This window comes from Castor canadensis, chromosome 2, assembly GCF_047511655.1.
Source record: "Castor canadensis chromosome 2, mCasCan1.hap1v2, whole genome shotgun sequence".
Classification (NCBI taxonomy): Eukaryota; Metazoa; Chordata; class Mammalia; order Rodentia; family Castoridae; genus Castor; species Castor canadensis.
In genome coordinates, this window is record NC_133387.1 from 141,754,350 (window position 1) to 141,769,265 (window position 14,916).

At 39.5% G+C, this 14,916-nt stretch overlaps 1 protein-coding gene across 5 annotated transcripts in view; it reads left to right on the forward strand.

Annotated features, from left to right (window-relative positions):
* Tmod2 (tropomodulin 2) overlaps positions 1–14,916 on the forward strand; it is a 54,615-nt gene that overhangs the window by 30,202 nt on the left and 9,497 nt on the right. For 4 of the 5 annotated variants that reach the window (XM_074065955.1, XM_074065953.1, XM_074065957.1 and 1 more), the window contains exons 7-8: positions 1,931–2,038; positions 10,476–10,619. In XM_074065955.1, coding sequence (XP_073922056.1) covers positions 1,931–2,038; positions 10,476–10,619 — 252 coding nt within the window. The remainder of the gene's footprint in view (positions 1–1,930; positions 2,039–10,475; positions 10,620–14,916) is intronic. The other variant, XM_074065956.1, reaches the window with a different exon arrangement.

The following is a 14,916-nucleotide window of genomic DNA, read 5'->3' on the forward strand; positions in this document are numbered from 1 at the left end:
GTTCACTTGCCCATTTCTTTATTTGTTCATTAGTTTTGGGAGAATTTAGTTTTTTAAGTTCCCTATATATTCTGGTTATCAGTCCTTTGTCTGATGTTAGCTGGCAAATATTTTCTCCCACTCTGTGGGTGTTCTCTTCAGTTTAGAGACCATTTCTTTTGATGAACAGAAGCTTTTTAGTTTTATGAGGTCCCATTTATCTATGCTATCTTTTAGTTGCTGTGCTGCTGGGGTTTCGTTGAGAAAGTTCTTACCTATACCTACTAACTCCAGAGTATTTCCTACTTTTTCCTGTATCAACTTTGGAGTTTGTGGTCTGATATTAAGATCCTTGATCCATTTTGAGTTAATCTTGGTATAGGGTGATATACATGGATCTAGTTTCAGTTTTTTGCAGACTGCTAACCAGTTTTCCCAGCAGTTTTTGTTGAAGAGGCTGCTATTTCTCCATCGTATATTTTTAGCTCCTTTGTCAAAGACAAGTTGGTTATAGTTGTGTGGCTTCATATCTGGGTCCTCTATTCTGTTCCACTGGTCTTCATGTCTGTTTTTATGCCAGTATCATGCTGTTTTTATTGTTATTGCTTTGTAATATAGTTTGAAGTCAGGTATTGTGATACCTCCTGCATTGTTCTTTTGACTGAGTATTGCCTTGGCTATTCGTGGCCTCTTGTGTTTCCATATAAATTTCACAGTAGATTTTTCGATCTCTTTAATGAATGTCATTGGAATTTTGATGGGAATTGCATTAAACATGTAGATTACTTTTGGGAGTATTGACATTTTTACTATGTTGATTCTACCAATCCATGAGCATGGGAGATCTCTCCACTTTCTATAGTCTTCCTCAATCTCTTTCTTCAGAAGTGTATAGTTTTCCTTGTAGAGGTCTTTCACATCTTTTCTTAGGTTTACACCTAGGTATTTGATTTTTTTTGAGGCTATTGTAAATGGAATTGTTTTCATACATTCTTTTTCAGTTTGCTCATTGTTAGTGTATAGAAATGCTAGTGATTTTTCTGTGTTGATTTTATATCCTGCTACTTTGCTGTAGCTATTGATGATGTCTAGAAGCTTCTGAGTAGAGTTTTTTTGGGTCTTTAAGGTATAGGATCATGTCGTCTGCAAATAGGGATATTTTGACAGTTTCTTTACCTATTTGTATTCCTTTTATTCCTTCTTCTTGCCTAATTGCTCTGACTAGGAATTCCAGTACTATGTTGAATAGGAGTGGAGATAGTGGGCATCCTTGTCTGGTTCCTGATTTTAGAGGGAATGGTTTCAGTTTTTTCTCCATTAAGTATAATGCTGGCTGTAGGTTTGTCATATATAGCTTTTATAATGTTGAGGTACTTTCCTTCTATTCCTAGTTTTCTTAGAGCTTTTATCATGAAATGGTGTTGGATCTTATTGAGTACTCACTATGTGCCATCTTGAGAAATGAGTAAAAGTTAACCAGAGAAAAGGACAAAAGGAATTTTCAGGCAAAGGGGAAAAGCATATGTAAAGGTATGTAGGGAAAAGAGATTGTGAAATATTAAAAGAATGGCAAGTACATCAACCTGGAAAGAATATAGAGAATGAAAGACAAAAAGACCAATATATGGTACGCACGTAATTTCTTGACTAAGGATTGTGTTAGATTTCGCTATTGAACACTAAGTGGTGCTATTGGTTTAGGATAGCTTAGTTGCCAGAGGCTGGGTAGTGAACCTCTTTAGGAGGGGATGTCATGTCATTGGCCACCTAAACGTACATGGGTTTTCAAAAGTTGTAGGGGAGCTGATAGCGTAGCTCAGAGGTAGAGCACTTGTGTGGCATATGTGAGGCCTTGGATTCCATCAAAAATCAAAATAAGTTCTAGGTTTTTATCTTAGGGTGGGTGTGCTGTAGAACAGTTTATCAACTGCTCATGTCTTCTCTGCCTTAGAACATTCCAATTCCAACCCTGAAGGAATTTGCAAAGGCTCTGGAGACCAACACTCAAGTGAAAAAGTTCAGCCTGGCTGCAACTCGCAGCAATGACCCTGTGGCCATTGTGAGTAAAACTCTCAGAGACGCAATGTGAGGTTATTTAATTCACTAGGGGCTCTTTTTAATTGGTTTATCAATTAATAAATTTGAGATCTGAGAAATTCAAATTCTATACAATGAATAAGAAAAATTATCATTGTAACGAGTCATTAACACTGTCAAGCACTTTGAATTAACTGGAATTTTATCAGCACTAACTACAATTTTCAGAGAAAGAAACAAGGTAAGTTTTGCATTTAGCTAAATATTTAGGATTTGTTCTTATTGGACACTATATATTGATATAAATATTCTGAAACTTTTGCTTCTATAGTAACGTTCTGTTAATAGTCTCCGGATCTTATGACGCCAAAATCCTACAGGAACTTGGCACATATAAAAATGTTCAAATATATTTTAATCTTTGAAATGGATTAATGTTTCAAAAATATTTTAGACAACAAAATATTGAAACTTTTTTGCCTGACATTATGTTAACTTTATGTGAAAATAAAAATAGTAACCAGTCAAAATCCCTATTATTTTCTATATATTTTAGGTAATTCAGGCTACTAAGAAAGCCCCTTAACTCAAGTAAATACTACCATCATAGTCATTGTTACTTCTCCTATTAATTCCTCTTATTAATAAATATTTTCTTGAGAAATTAGTAAGTGCTAACACTAATTTCTGTGGTTTACACACATCATCTCACCTACCCTTCAGTAGTTCCCACTATAACAAATGAGCAAGCTGGGGCTCAGGATGATTAAGTTATTCAAGGTATCATAACCAGTAAGGACAGAGCCAGGATTCACCACCAGGTCTTTCTGGTTCCACAACGAGGATGTTAACATTCGAACGATGCTATGTTAACACACAATGCCTCAGTGTCATACATTTCCTAAAATATGTTGTTTATCGAATCAACTTGTGGTTCTCCAGCCCTTGAATCAAGGTTGAAAAACAAAAGTCGTCTTGACAATAAGTAGGAATCTTTCTGTATAGCTATCCTTAACTCAACTAGCAAAAATGCTTTGTCTTTCTTATTATACATGTCTTTTCTTCAACAAAATCAGAGATAAGGGCAGAACGGGACCTGCCTGAAACTGAGGGAGGGAGGGGGAAGAGTGGGGGAGGGGGGCAAGGTGGAGAAATGACCCAAACAATGTATGCACATGTGAATAAATGAACAAAAAAATAAATAAACAAATTAAAAAAAAAGTTGTCTTGACTTGATGGCTTTATTTGAAGTCACAAGTCTTTTGGAACATCTCAAATAGCATTTAAAACAGATGACATGGCCAGGTGCTGGTGGTTCATGACTGTAATCCTAGCTACTTGGGAGACTGAGTAGCTAGGCTTTGGGGTACAAGGCCAACCCAGGCAAATAGTTCATGAGACCCCATCTCTAAAAGATCCAGAGCAAAATAGACTAGAGATGTGGCTCAAGCAGTAGAGTGCTTGCTTTGCAAGTGCAAAGCCCCTGAGTTCAAACCCCAGTCTCATCAAAAAAAAAAAAAAAAGTAATGATTACTTATTATTGTGCTGGCACAGCATAGGTGTTTGAACAGTACTAGTTAAATGATGAATAATTGTAACCTCCAGGCTTCCAGCTACAAATAATATTTCCATAGTGACAACAGCAAACTTGAAATGAGCACTCATGTAAAGAAAGAACTGAGCTACAAAATTGGTATTTTTACCTGCAATTATTACCAAATTTGTAGGTTGAGAGCAATTTTTACTTTGAAACCTATCATTAAAATAGAAAACTAGTACAACTACATCATTGGTAAGCCAAAATGATCAATTAAAGGATTCTTACCTGGTGCTGGTGGAGTGGCTCAAGTGTTAGAGACCTTGCCTACCAAGCATGAGGCCCCAAGTTTAAACCCCAGTACTGGCAATAATTCTTATCTGTGTATGATTTTAAATTATCTCTGTATTTAGTAGATTTTTATTTTTGATGCAGGGTCTCACTGTAGCCCAGTCTGGCCTTGAACTCTTGCTCCTCCTGCCTCAACTTCCCAAGTGTTTAGATCCCAGGTATATGCCACCAATCCCAGTTTAGAGTTGATTTCAATGAAGCAAAAATATTCATAGTATACTTTGTGTATAAGTGAATAAAGACAAACAAAAAAATGATTTGTTACTGCTTTTTAATATATTACTTGCTGTGAAATTGCAAAAGAGGGAACATTTTTAGCCTGTTATCAGCACTATTGGTAAATAATGTAACTCCTGTTCTAGGCCAAATAGCACTGGTAGCTCACACAGGAAATCCTAGCTACTCAGGAGGCAGAGATCAGAGGATGGTTCAAAGCCAGCCCCCATAGTTCACAAGGCCCTATCTTGAAAATACCCAACACACAAAAGGACTGGGGGAGTGGCTCAAGTGATAGAGGGCCTGCCTAGGAAGCCCTCTGGTAGGATCAAGATTTGCTGATAGAATCAAGTGACTTTACATTCACCTAGAGCATACCATACAATTATGAGGAATAATTACTGTCCTTATGGGTATGGAGAGAAAATCTCTTTAGCCACATGCCTAGATGCCCACACCTTGCTGAGCCCAGAGGGTTCCTCTCCCAGCTATGCTCTTATCAGGAAAGAACTTTTCTATAGATTGAAATTTGTCTCATTATCCCACAGGCAACAGAGATCTTCAAACTATGATTATGGCTGTTACTTTTACTGCTGAGTTTTAAAATGGCCCTAAAGCCAACAGCTTCAAGAGACTTTTCTATTTAAAGTTGAAAAATAGCCGGGTGCTGGTGGAAAATACCCAACACACAAAAGGACTGGTGGAGTGGCTCAAGTAGTAGAGGGCCTTGCCTAGTATGTGTGAGGCTCAGAGTTCAGACCCCAGTACCACCAAAAAAAAATAATAATAAAGTTTAAATACAGATATAACATCGTACTTCTGGAATTGTCATGAGTGAAGACAAACCATGTATGTGAGACATATTGTTCCCATTCTACAGATGAGGCAACTGAGGCTTAGAGAGGTTGAATAACTTAACTAAGTAGCATGTGGCCAAGCCATGATGCAAATGTCAGTCAATTCACCAGACCCCAAGCACTTCCTTATGTCTCATCTATAGCACCTAAAAAGTACAAGGGGAACTTGTGCCTGCTGAATGCCAATGAAAACACCTAAATAAGTAAGAAGTGCTGTTATCATTAACAATGATGCCACAAAAACAGAGTTTAGGACAGCTCCATCCAATAGCAATAAAATGTGAGGCTGGGGTGTGGTTTGTAGTAGAGCATTTGCTTTGCAGGTACAGGTGCATGTGAGAAAAAGGAAAGCGAGCCACATGGTTTATTTGAAATCTTCTAGTAGCACAGTAAGAAAAAAAAGAATGAGGTGAAATTCATTTTAATAATTTATTTAAACCAATGCATCCAAAAATACTTCAAAATATAATTTGACAGTATGTGGGAGGCTGAGGTAGGAGAATCCTGTGTTTGAGACCAGTCTGAGCCCTACTGTAAGAATCTGTCTCCAAAAAAACCAAAACAAATAAATATGTATATGAATATGTATGTATATATGTATTTATATGTAGATTGAAAATGTAATGAGGTATTCAACATTTTTTAAATATACATTTTTGAAATCTAATGTGTTTCACATTTACAATGCTTCTCAGTTCAGACTAGCCATTTACACTCAGTAGCTGTGTATTTCCTGTGGCTAACATTCAGATGGCACAGAAAAATGTATTTTTTGTACAATCCCATGAAATACAGAAAATGTACTTCCATGCTAATTATTTTTATAACAGTTAAGAGATCTAGTCTCTATTTTTCTAACATTATTATTCCCAGCAAATGTAATATGCTCAAATATTTGTTGAACCAAAGAACTTGGGCCTGGAGCCCAGGGTTGTATTTGGCTGACTCGCCCCTGCTTTGTTCAGTCTGAGAAAAGTGTTTTCTCAGTTTAAAAGAAATTGACAAGATCTTGGCTACTTGTCAAGAGGTCCTGCAATTTTTTTTTTGTAGCTGGCTAATTTGTGTAACATTTTGTTATTCTAAAACTGAAAGTAAATCCCAAAGCTTGGAGTGTCCATAAGGAAAGGCTCAGTTCACTCCCATATGGTGCTTTGGTTAAAATGTGGACATTTGAAGTTGAGGTGGGGATTCACTCAGTGGTAGAATGCTTGTCTGGCTTGTGGGAGGCTCTGGGTTCAATCCCCAGTACTGCAAAATTTTAAAAAGTACATTTAATTTTAAAAGAGCAAGTACTGAATAAATGTGCTGTAATTTATGTGGTACCCTACTGTCAGTCCAAATTCTGTGCTTTTTTTACAGTTCAAGCAACTGACTAATATACAGGATCATTCTTCTAGCTCTGTGGTTCTCAGCCCAAGGACCATTTTGTTCTCCAGGAAACAGTTGATGGTGTCTGGAGATGTTTTTGGTTGTCTTAACTGGAACAAGAGCTCCCGGCACATAGTGGGTCTCAGAGAAACTACTCAATATTCTTTGATACACAGAACAGCCTTCCATAACAACCTGCCCTTAGGCCCCCGCTTCTCAGCCAGGGGTTCATGTTGAATTCCTTTTCCTCCCTTTTTCTTCTGCCATAAAAATAATTAAAATTGTTGCTTGGTCTACTCCCCAGAAGCAATTACTAATAGCAATTTGTTTTTCCATTCTTCTAGTGTTGTCTTTATAACTTTAAAGTTATAAAGCTTTCAATCCTGGCTACATTGTTTACTTGGAATGCAGGTGGCCCAGCCACAGTGGCAGAGTGTGATTTAATTTATCTGGTGGTGGGGGGTAAGCATTGGTGTATTTTTAAAGCTCCCAGGTCATTCTAATGTGCAGTCAAAGTAGAAAGCCAGTAATATGCAGGAATTTATATTTTTATTTATCATCTTGGATAATTTTTGATATTATAAAAGATAAGGGCAGTTCTATAGTTGCTCCATTTTCTATCTTTTTCTGCCTCCAAATACAGTTCTTTTGTTATTTTCACACATTCGAACCATATACATTTTATCTATGTACATAAATGTGTACAACTTTTGTATATAACATACATTAAAAACCTATTAGCAGCATTCCTAAAATATGACTATGTGAATATAAATCTCTGTTTCCATGGGCCTTACAGTGTAGTGACTGATGCTAGTCTCATTCATGTTCCTCTATAGGTAACTGACTTTTTCTTACTAGAAACTTTTAGGACTTGGGATGGGGTGTGAAGTGGTAGAGCACTTGCTCAGCAAACACAAGCCCCTGAGTTCAAAACCTAATACTGCCCCCCCCCAAAAAAAAAGAAAGAAAGAAAGGAAATATTTATGGCTCTTTTTTTCTCCTTGGAGTCCTGAAAGTTCACTTAGGTGTCCACTTAGGAGTCTCTTTTTAGTCATTCTGCTGGGCATCTTGTGATTTCTTTCAAATGAAGACTCCTGACTTTTAGCCAGGTATCAGTGGCTTACACCTGTAATCCTAACTACTTGGGACACTGAGATTGGGAAGATTGTGGTTGGAAGCCAGTCCTGACAAATAGTGAGACCTATCTCTCCAAAATAACCAGAGCAAAATGACTGGATATGTGGCTTAAGTGATAGAGCACCTGCTTTCCAAGTAAACCCCAAGCCCACCAGAAAGAAAAAAAAAAAAAAGAAGATTCCTAATTTTCTTTTGCTCTGGGAAGTTGGAAGGTCTACACAAAAATTTTGTCCTTTCTGTTCTCTCTCTCTCTCTCTCATTCTCTCTCATATCTTTTTAGAACTCTTAGAAGAATGTTGAATGTATGCATCTTTCCTCGATATCTCTTCACATTTTTCTCATATTTTCTGTCTCATGTCTTTTTACTCTACATCCTTGGAATTACCCTTAGCTGTATTTTCTAGCTTACCATCCTGATCATCAGACATGTTCATTTTCTAATTTTGGATGTCTATTATTTTATTTCAATTTAATATTTTTAAATCCCCCCATCCAGCATTTCTTTTATGTGTGCAGTTCCTTTTCATTCTTTTTCTTGGCCAGGCGTGGAGGGGAGTGGAGATTAATAAATAGAAGTTTTGCATTGGTTTTGTTCCCTTTGAGGTATGTTGTCCTGTCCAGTCAACTTGTTTTTTCTCTTTGGTGATGTTGGTTTTCACAATATGTCTGGCAGTTATTGGTTGCCCATTCATATTGGTGAGTGGAGAACAAGATTAGTTTGTATAAACCAGGATCATTTCCTCTGCAGGTGTAGATCTAATATGCCAAGAAGGTTTTCATCCTAAGGAGTCCCCTTTACTTCCCTCCATTTGTCACCACCTGACATGCTACCGACTTTATTAATTTATTGATTCTGACCTTCTGTTCAAATAGAAGCTCCTGAGTGCTCTCTCCTCTATTGCTGGGGCACAGGAGAGGCCTGAAGTTTTCTCTAGGAGGGGTGAATGAGTCAATGAATGAGGGAGTGCTGCTTCAGCAGGCAGGTGATTGATGGTGTGCGAGGGCTCGGGGGCAGTCTAGGAGCTCCACAATTGCTACAGTTAGGAGGGTCATGTGCTTGCCCACCCTTCATCCTGGCACAGCCGCCTCCCTCCTCCTTAAACCGAATCTGCTGTGAAGGTATGGAGGTGCCTCAGTCTTTGTGCTGTGCCTGCCTTGGCCATGGCACACTCACTGCAGCCTCTTCCTGGGAGATTTCTCACGGACAGTGGTACAGCAGCTGCTCTGGGAAGCTGCAGGGATGGAAGGTGTGCTGTTCCCTCTGTTCCTAGATCAGTTCTTTGATGAAATGCCAAAATGGGACTGATCTCTGGCATCTCAGGCAACTTTTTTTTTTTTTTGGCACTACCCTATCACAAAAAAGGGCTGGTGGAGTGGCTCCAGGGGAAGACCCTGAGTTCAAACCCTAACACCGCCAAAAAAAATAGAAGAAATGAATGAACTTTAGTGCTCTGTAACACAGTAGGGTAACTATAGTTAATAATTTATTGTATTTTTTAAAATGTACAGAAGACAAGGGTTTGAATTCAGGGCCTCATGCTTGCTAGGTAGGCACTCTACCACTTGAGCCACTCTGCCAGCCAGACAACAATCTTTTTTTGTGCTATTTTCTCCACCGATTGTAGGTCAATAATTCTTTAAGATGGTGGCCTCTAAATTTCATGATTGATATATAATATTTGTACATATTTATAAGATACAGTATATATGTATAGTGTGTAGTCAAAGGGTAATAATAGCTAATTATTAATTACCCTGATTTGATTATGATTATTATTATGATTATGTCCACCACCTCACACGTTCATCATTTCTTTGTGTTGAGGAAAAAAATCTCGTCTTCTGTACATTTTTAAAACATACAATAAATTATTAACTATAGTTACCCTACTGTGTTACAGAGCACTAAAGTTCATTCATTTCTTCTATTTTTTTTTTTTTTTTTGGCGGTGTTAGGGTTTGAACTCAGGGTCTTCACCTTGAGCCACTCCACCAGCCCTTTTTTGTGATAGGGTTTTTTCAAGCTAGGGTCTCGAGAACTATTTGTCCAGGCTGGCTTGGAACCATGATCCTCCTGATCTCTGCCTCCTGAGTAGCTAGGATTACAGGTGTGAGCCACCAGCACCCTGCTCATTCCTTCTGTCTAACTATAAATTTTTCCTTGTTAACAAACCTCTTTCCATCTTGGCACTCCTTCCCAGTCTCTGGTATCCACTATTCTACTCTGTGTGTACGAGATCAGTTTTCTAGCTTCCAAATATAGTGAAAACTTGCAGTATTTTTCATTCTGCGCCTGGCTTATTTCACTTAACATAATGTCTTCCAGGCTTATCTATGTTGTCACAAATGACAAGATCTTTTTAGTGGTGGAATAATATCCATTGTACATATATACCACATGCGTTTCTTTCTCTATTCACCTATCGATGAACACTCAGGTTGTTTCCATGGCTTGGCTATTTTGAATAGTGCTGTAGTAAATGTGGGAATGCAGACATCTCTTCAACATACTGATCTGATGGCCTCACACTTGGTAGGCAGGTGCCTTAACACTTATGCCTCTCCAACAGCCCTTTTTTTGTGTTGGGTTTTTTCACAATAGGCTCTTGAGAAGTATTTGACTGGGGCTGGTTTTGAACCATGACTCTCCTGATCTCTGCCTCTTGAGTAACTAGGATTACAGGCATGAGTCATCAGAGTCTGGCTTTTGATGGCGTTTGATACATACTCAGAAGTAAGATTGCTGGGAAATGTTTCAGGACAACTAGCTGTGTTTGCTTTTTAAAAGTTAGTAGTCCTATGCCAAAGTTGGACTGCTGTACTAAACAGTTTTCATTGTAGTTTTAAATTATGTTTTTTGCTTGGAAATGAACTTAACAATGATTTTCTTTAAGTGCTGTAAAAGATATCTGCTCCTTATTTGGGGGTGAGGGGACTACTAAATCAATTTTTAGAAACCCTGACTAATGATTATTTTTTTGCATAATAAGGCTTTTGCAGATATGCTGAAAGTAAATAAGACCTTGAAAAGTCTAAACATAGAGTCCAATTTTATCACTGGAACCGGAATTCTGGCCCTGGTAGAAGCACTGAGAGAAAATGACAGCCTAACAGAGATCAAGATCGACAATCAGGTACGGAAGGATCCAGCACAGCTAACCTAAGGGTACACAGTGAGAGGGGCAGTGCCACAGGGAGCGAGTTAAAACACAGAGTTCTGTGTGGGACTCAATGGGGTGTTCTGGCTTTCCCATGAGTTTATCAGCTCTGGCCCTTGGAGGGTTGTGGGAGAGCATGTTACTAATTACACAGTGTGCAGAGGGACAGCCTGAGACAGAAAGAACCAGCATCCCCCACCCTACACTATCCAGGCAGCAGAGGAGAAAGCCAGGTGGTGGTGGATGATATGGCTGCTTTGTTCAGCCACTATCATCTTTGCCTTTTAGTGTGAATCTCAACCCAATCCTGTCCCATCCTTGCTTTTGCCTCCCACTGGAACTATGACTGAAGGAAAAAGCAGGCTGGCTGTGCCCAGAAACTTAGGCTTTTTGTCCTTTGTCAGAGGATGTTAGAGCTGAAAGAACAGACATCAAGGGCAGACCCTAGTTCTTGAAGTCCCAAGCCAGCCACAGAGAGCCTGTTTAAAGGAACCAGGGTTCTAAAAGATGCTGTAGCTTAAAGTGGCAGGCCACACCCTCAGCGTGATCACAATCTCAACTCTGCCACAGCATTCTTCTGGTTCCCACCAGTAGGCAAAGCAAGCTGCCTTTCCCTGGAGCCACCCCTCCCAGTACCTTGGAGATCCCAGCTTCAGCCTGTGGTGCCTTAGGAGTTGTTGTTTTAGCTTCAGCTGGCTCCTGCCCATGGATAGCAACCCTTAGCTTTTAGGCGTAGTACTGTGCCCTGCTCCTTTGTCTACAGGGAAGTGTCTGTGATGGGTTCAGTGAATCTGGATGGTTTAGACACTGTATCCTGGGAAGAGCAGAAAGACCAGTAGACCAGAAAGAGGAGAGAACAAGGAAACACATGGTGTGGACATTCCCCTGTGGGGCAGTGTGAGGAACAGTGGGAGAGTGACTGCTCAGAGTATCCTCTACATGTCTGGGAAGTCCCCTGGTCCAAGGTCCCACCCAGAATTATTGTCTAAGTCTGGAGACCACCAACAGTTTCTTGGAGGCTCTACTCCTTGTCTTTACTAAACAGGTCAAGCAGGCTGTTTCCATGCAGGCTGTGTGGCCTAGGACTCCTCCTGAGGTTTATTGCCCAGGGAGCAGGGAAACACCAGAAGAAACAGGGTCTTCTTGGTTCTCACCCTCCCAGAGGGGATACACCATCCAAACTGCTTTCCTAGATGCAGAGGTGTGGGTGGGAACACCCTGAGGATGTGTCACATATGGCCCCACTCACCCAAGGAAAGCTTAATGCTATGCATCATCAGGTGTGTTCAGCTGTTAGTAAATTAAGAAGCATCAGGAAGGGAGGCGGGAATAGGGAAGCAAGCTAGAGAGGAATAGGAAGTGAGTGAAAAGAAGTGCTAGCTCAGAGATCTTAGTGGAATAGATTAGTATCAGGAAGCAATTAAGTGGCTTTTAGGAAGTATTTCCATAGGATGTAAGACAGAGGTGGATACCTTATTCCAAAGTATATGTAACTTTTTGTGTTGGTTTAGGCCATTGTGAAAGCCTGTTTCTGAAATAATGTCACTCTCTCTTCCTAGCTCTTTGCAAGATACCACCTAGTTAAGTTTGCCGGATAAAATAAAGTTAATTTTGACTTTCAGATAAAGAACATATAATTTTAGTATAAGGATGGTCTGTGAAATATTTGAGACATTTGTTATGGTTTGAATATGAAATGTGCCTAAAGGCTTATGTGTTGAACACTTGGTTCTTAGCTGGTGGCACTATATTGGGAGGTGGCAGAAATTTTAGGAAGTGGGTCCTGGCTAGAGGAGGTAGGTCTCTGGGGCATACCTTTGAAAGTCATACCTGGTGCCTGGTCCCTTCTTTTCTGTCTGCCGCATGTCCACCGTGAGGTATGTAGCCTCTGCCACATAACTCCTGCCACCATGATGTTCTGCCTAAGCTCATGGGCCAAGCAACCATGGGACTGAACCCTATGAAATCATGAGCCAAAATAAATCTTTCTGTCTGTAAGTTGTTTTGTCACAGAGATGAAAGCTGACTAACACAAGCATCCTTGTTCATCAGGAAGTTGAATTTGGCCAGGTGTTCTGTATTTTTATTTGCTAACTCTAGGAGCCCTATCTATACCTAGTGAGTGAGCTGGAATCTTGAAAATTCAGAATTTTTCTAATGCCTGGGCTACATAGTGCATTTGAGGCCAGTGTGGACCTCAATGCTGTCTCAAAAAAAAAAAAAAATTACTAGAGGAACCAGAAAAACTATTTGCTTTACTTGAAGAAAGAGGAAATTCAGAGTCAAAACTTGTCTTATATTCAACTTTTGTTCATTGACTCATAGGCCATAAGAAGTAACCTCAGTTTCCTTCTCATATCATGAAGCGTTTGAAATAAAATACTCTGTACGTTTCTGCAGGCAGGATCAGCAGCTCAGACCACTTTAGCAGCGTAGCTTCAGGCAGCTGCCGAGAAATCAAGACCTGCTGTGAATCCACCGCTGGGGCAGCTGCTGTGGCTAGGGTTCCAGGTAGATGCATAGTGGATTATTTAGTCAGGTGCCCCCTGAAAAGAACAACCAGTGCTACATATTGAAGAAACAGACGTGTGGCTGCTAAATAAATTTCAGCAGATAAAAAGAGATCACTTTTTTAAAAGAAATGTTTTGAAGACATGCATGCTTAAAACTTTTATTTCTGGTTTTTAATTCCCGTCAAATTTAGCAATAAATTATGAAAAGAAGTATATTAAGGTCCCTGCTTTCCCCAAACAAAACAAAAATACAACTATCGTTCTATAGTTGTGTCATTCCTATTTCTCTGTACCTGACTATTAGAATGGTTTTAGTAATTAGCATTGTAAAAGGGAAGATGTGTTTTTATTTTATGACTTTACTAAAATGTCATCTAAGATTCACCACAAAACAGAGAGAACTCCTAAAGTAGTTACAGTTACTATCTATATAAATAGTATACCCAAATCAAGGAGCAATAAGTGTAGGTTTACCTTTTATTATGAAACAAAGCAACTGTAAGAGTCCTGACCAAAATTTAATCTACTGAGAAAACAGCCAGCTGTTTGGTGAAGAGGGACACAGAAACTTGGAGATATAGGTGTTGGAGAAACTTTTAATCATTACATTAACTTTAAGTTACCGAAGTCCAGGACTCGAATTCATCACTTTGGGGCACAAGCTACAGTTGTGGCAACCTCAACCTTTGCTCAGGTCTCAATCCTTGATAGAGTTCCACTCTTCTAATGTGTGTCACAAACAAAATTACTCATGAAAATTTGAGGTCATGTCTCTTACTATTATTATTTTACTTATTTATTTTGAGAGAGGGTCTCATTATATTGCTCAGTTTGGATTCGAACTCCTGGGCTTAAGTGATCCTCCCACCTCGGCCTCCCAAATATCTGGGATGACAGTCCCACACTACCAGCTCAGTTTATCTTTCTTGTTACTGTTTTAATTATTTGCTGCCTTTCCCTCCCATAGCCCTACATTGCCTAGAATGCTAATCTTGGGCTGGAGATTGCCTCAAAAAGCCATAGACCTCCTGCCTACCAAGTGCAGAGCCCCGAGTTCAACTCTCAATAAAAAGAATGCTAATCTCTACACTGTGAATACCCCAATTGTTATTGTCTGACTGGAAATATCAGATTGTGTTAATTTCGTGGGGTTAGACTTGTTTGACAGGTTGCTAGAAGACAAGAAAGAGAAGAACAAAGAGTTAAGCCTTGAAACTTGCTGTGGAGCTGGGTGCCTGTGGCTCACCCTAATCCTATATAATCCTAGCTACTCAGGAGGTGGAGTTCAGGAGGATTGCAGTTCAAATCCAGCCTGGGAAAATAGTTTGTGAGACCATATGTCAAAAAAAAACCTTCACAAGAACAAAAAGGTGGTGGGGGTAGGGGTGGTGGAGTGGCTTGAGATATAGGCCCTGAGTTCAAACCCCAGTACCACAAAACTAAATAAAACAAAAAACAGCTTAAACCCCTTTGCTGCTGTGATGACTTGGAAACACCAAATAACTATACCTCTGGAATCACCTTTTTTCTCTTAAATTATTTGCTTAGTTTTTTCAGCAAATAAAGTAGTTCAGCTATCTGAATATTGCTTCTAGGACACAAATGACTATACCGGAGGAGGCAGCAGCTCAGGTGACTCTGTCCCTTCCAATTTGAGATTTTTGCCTCTTGGTGTTTTTGTCCAAGTTGCCATGAATCTTTCCTGTGCAAGTAATAGTTTCCTCTTCCTCCCGGTCATCCCCATCCTGTGTGTGTGTATG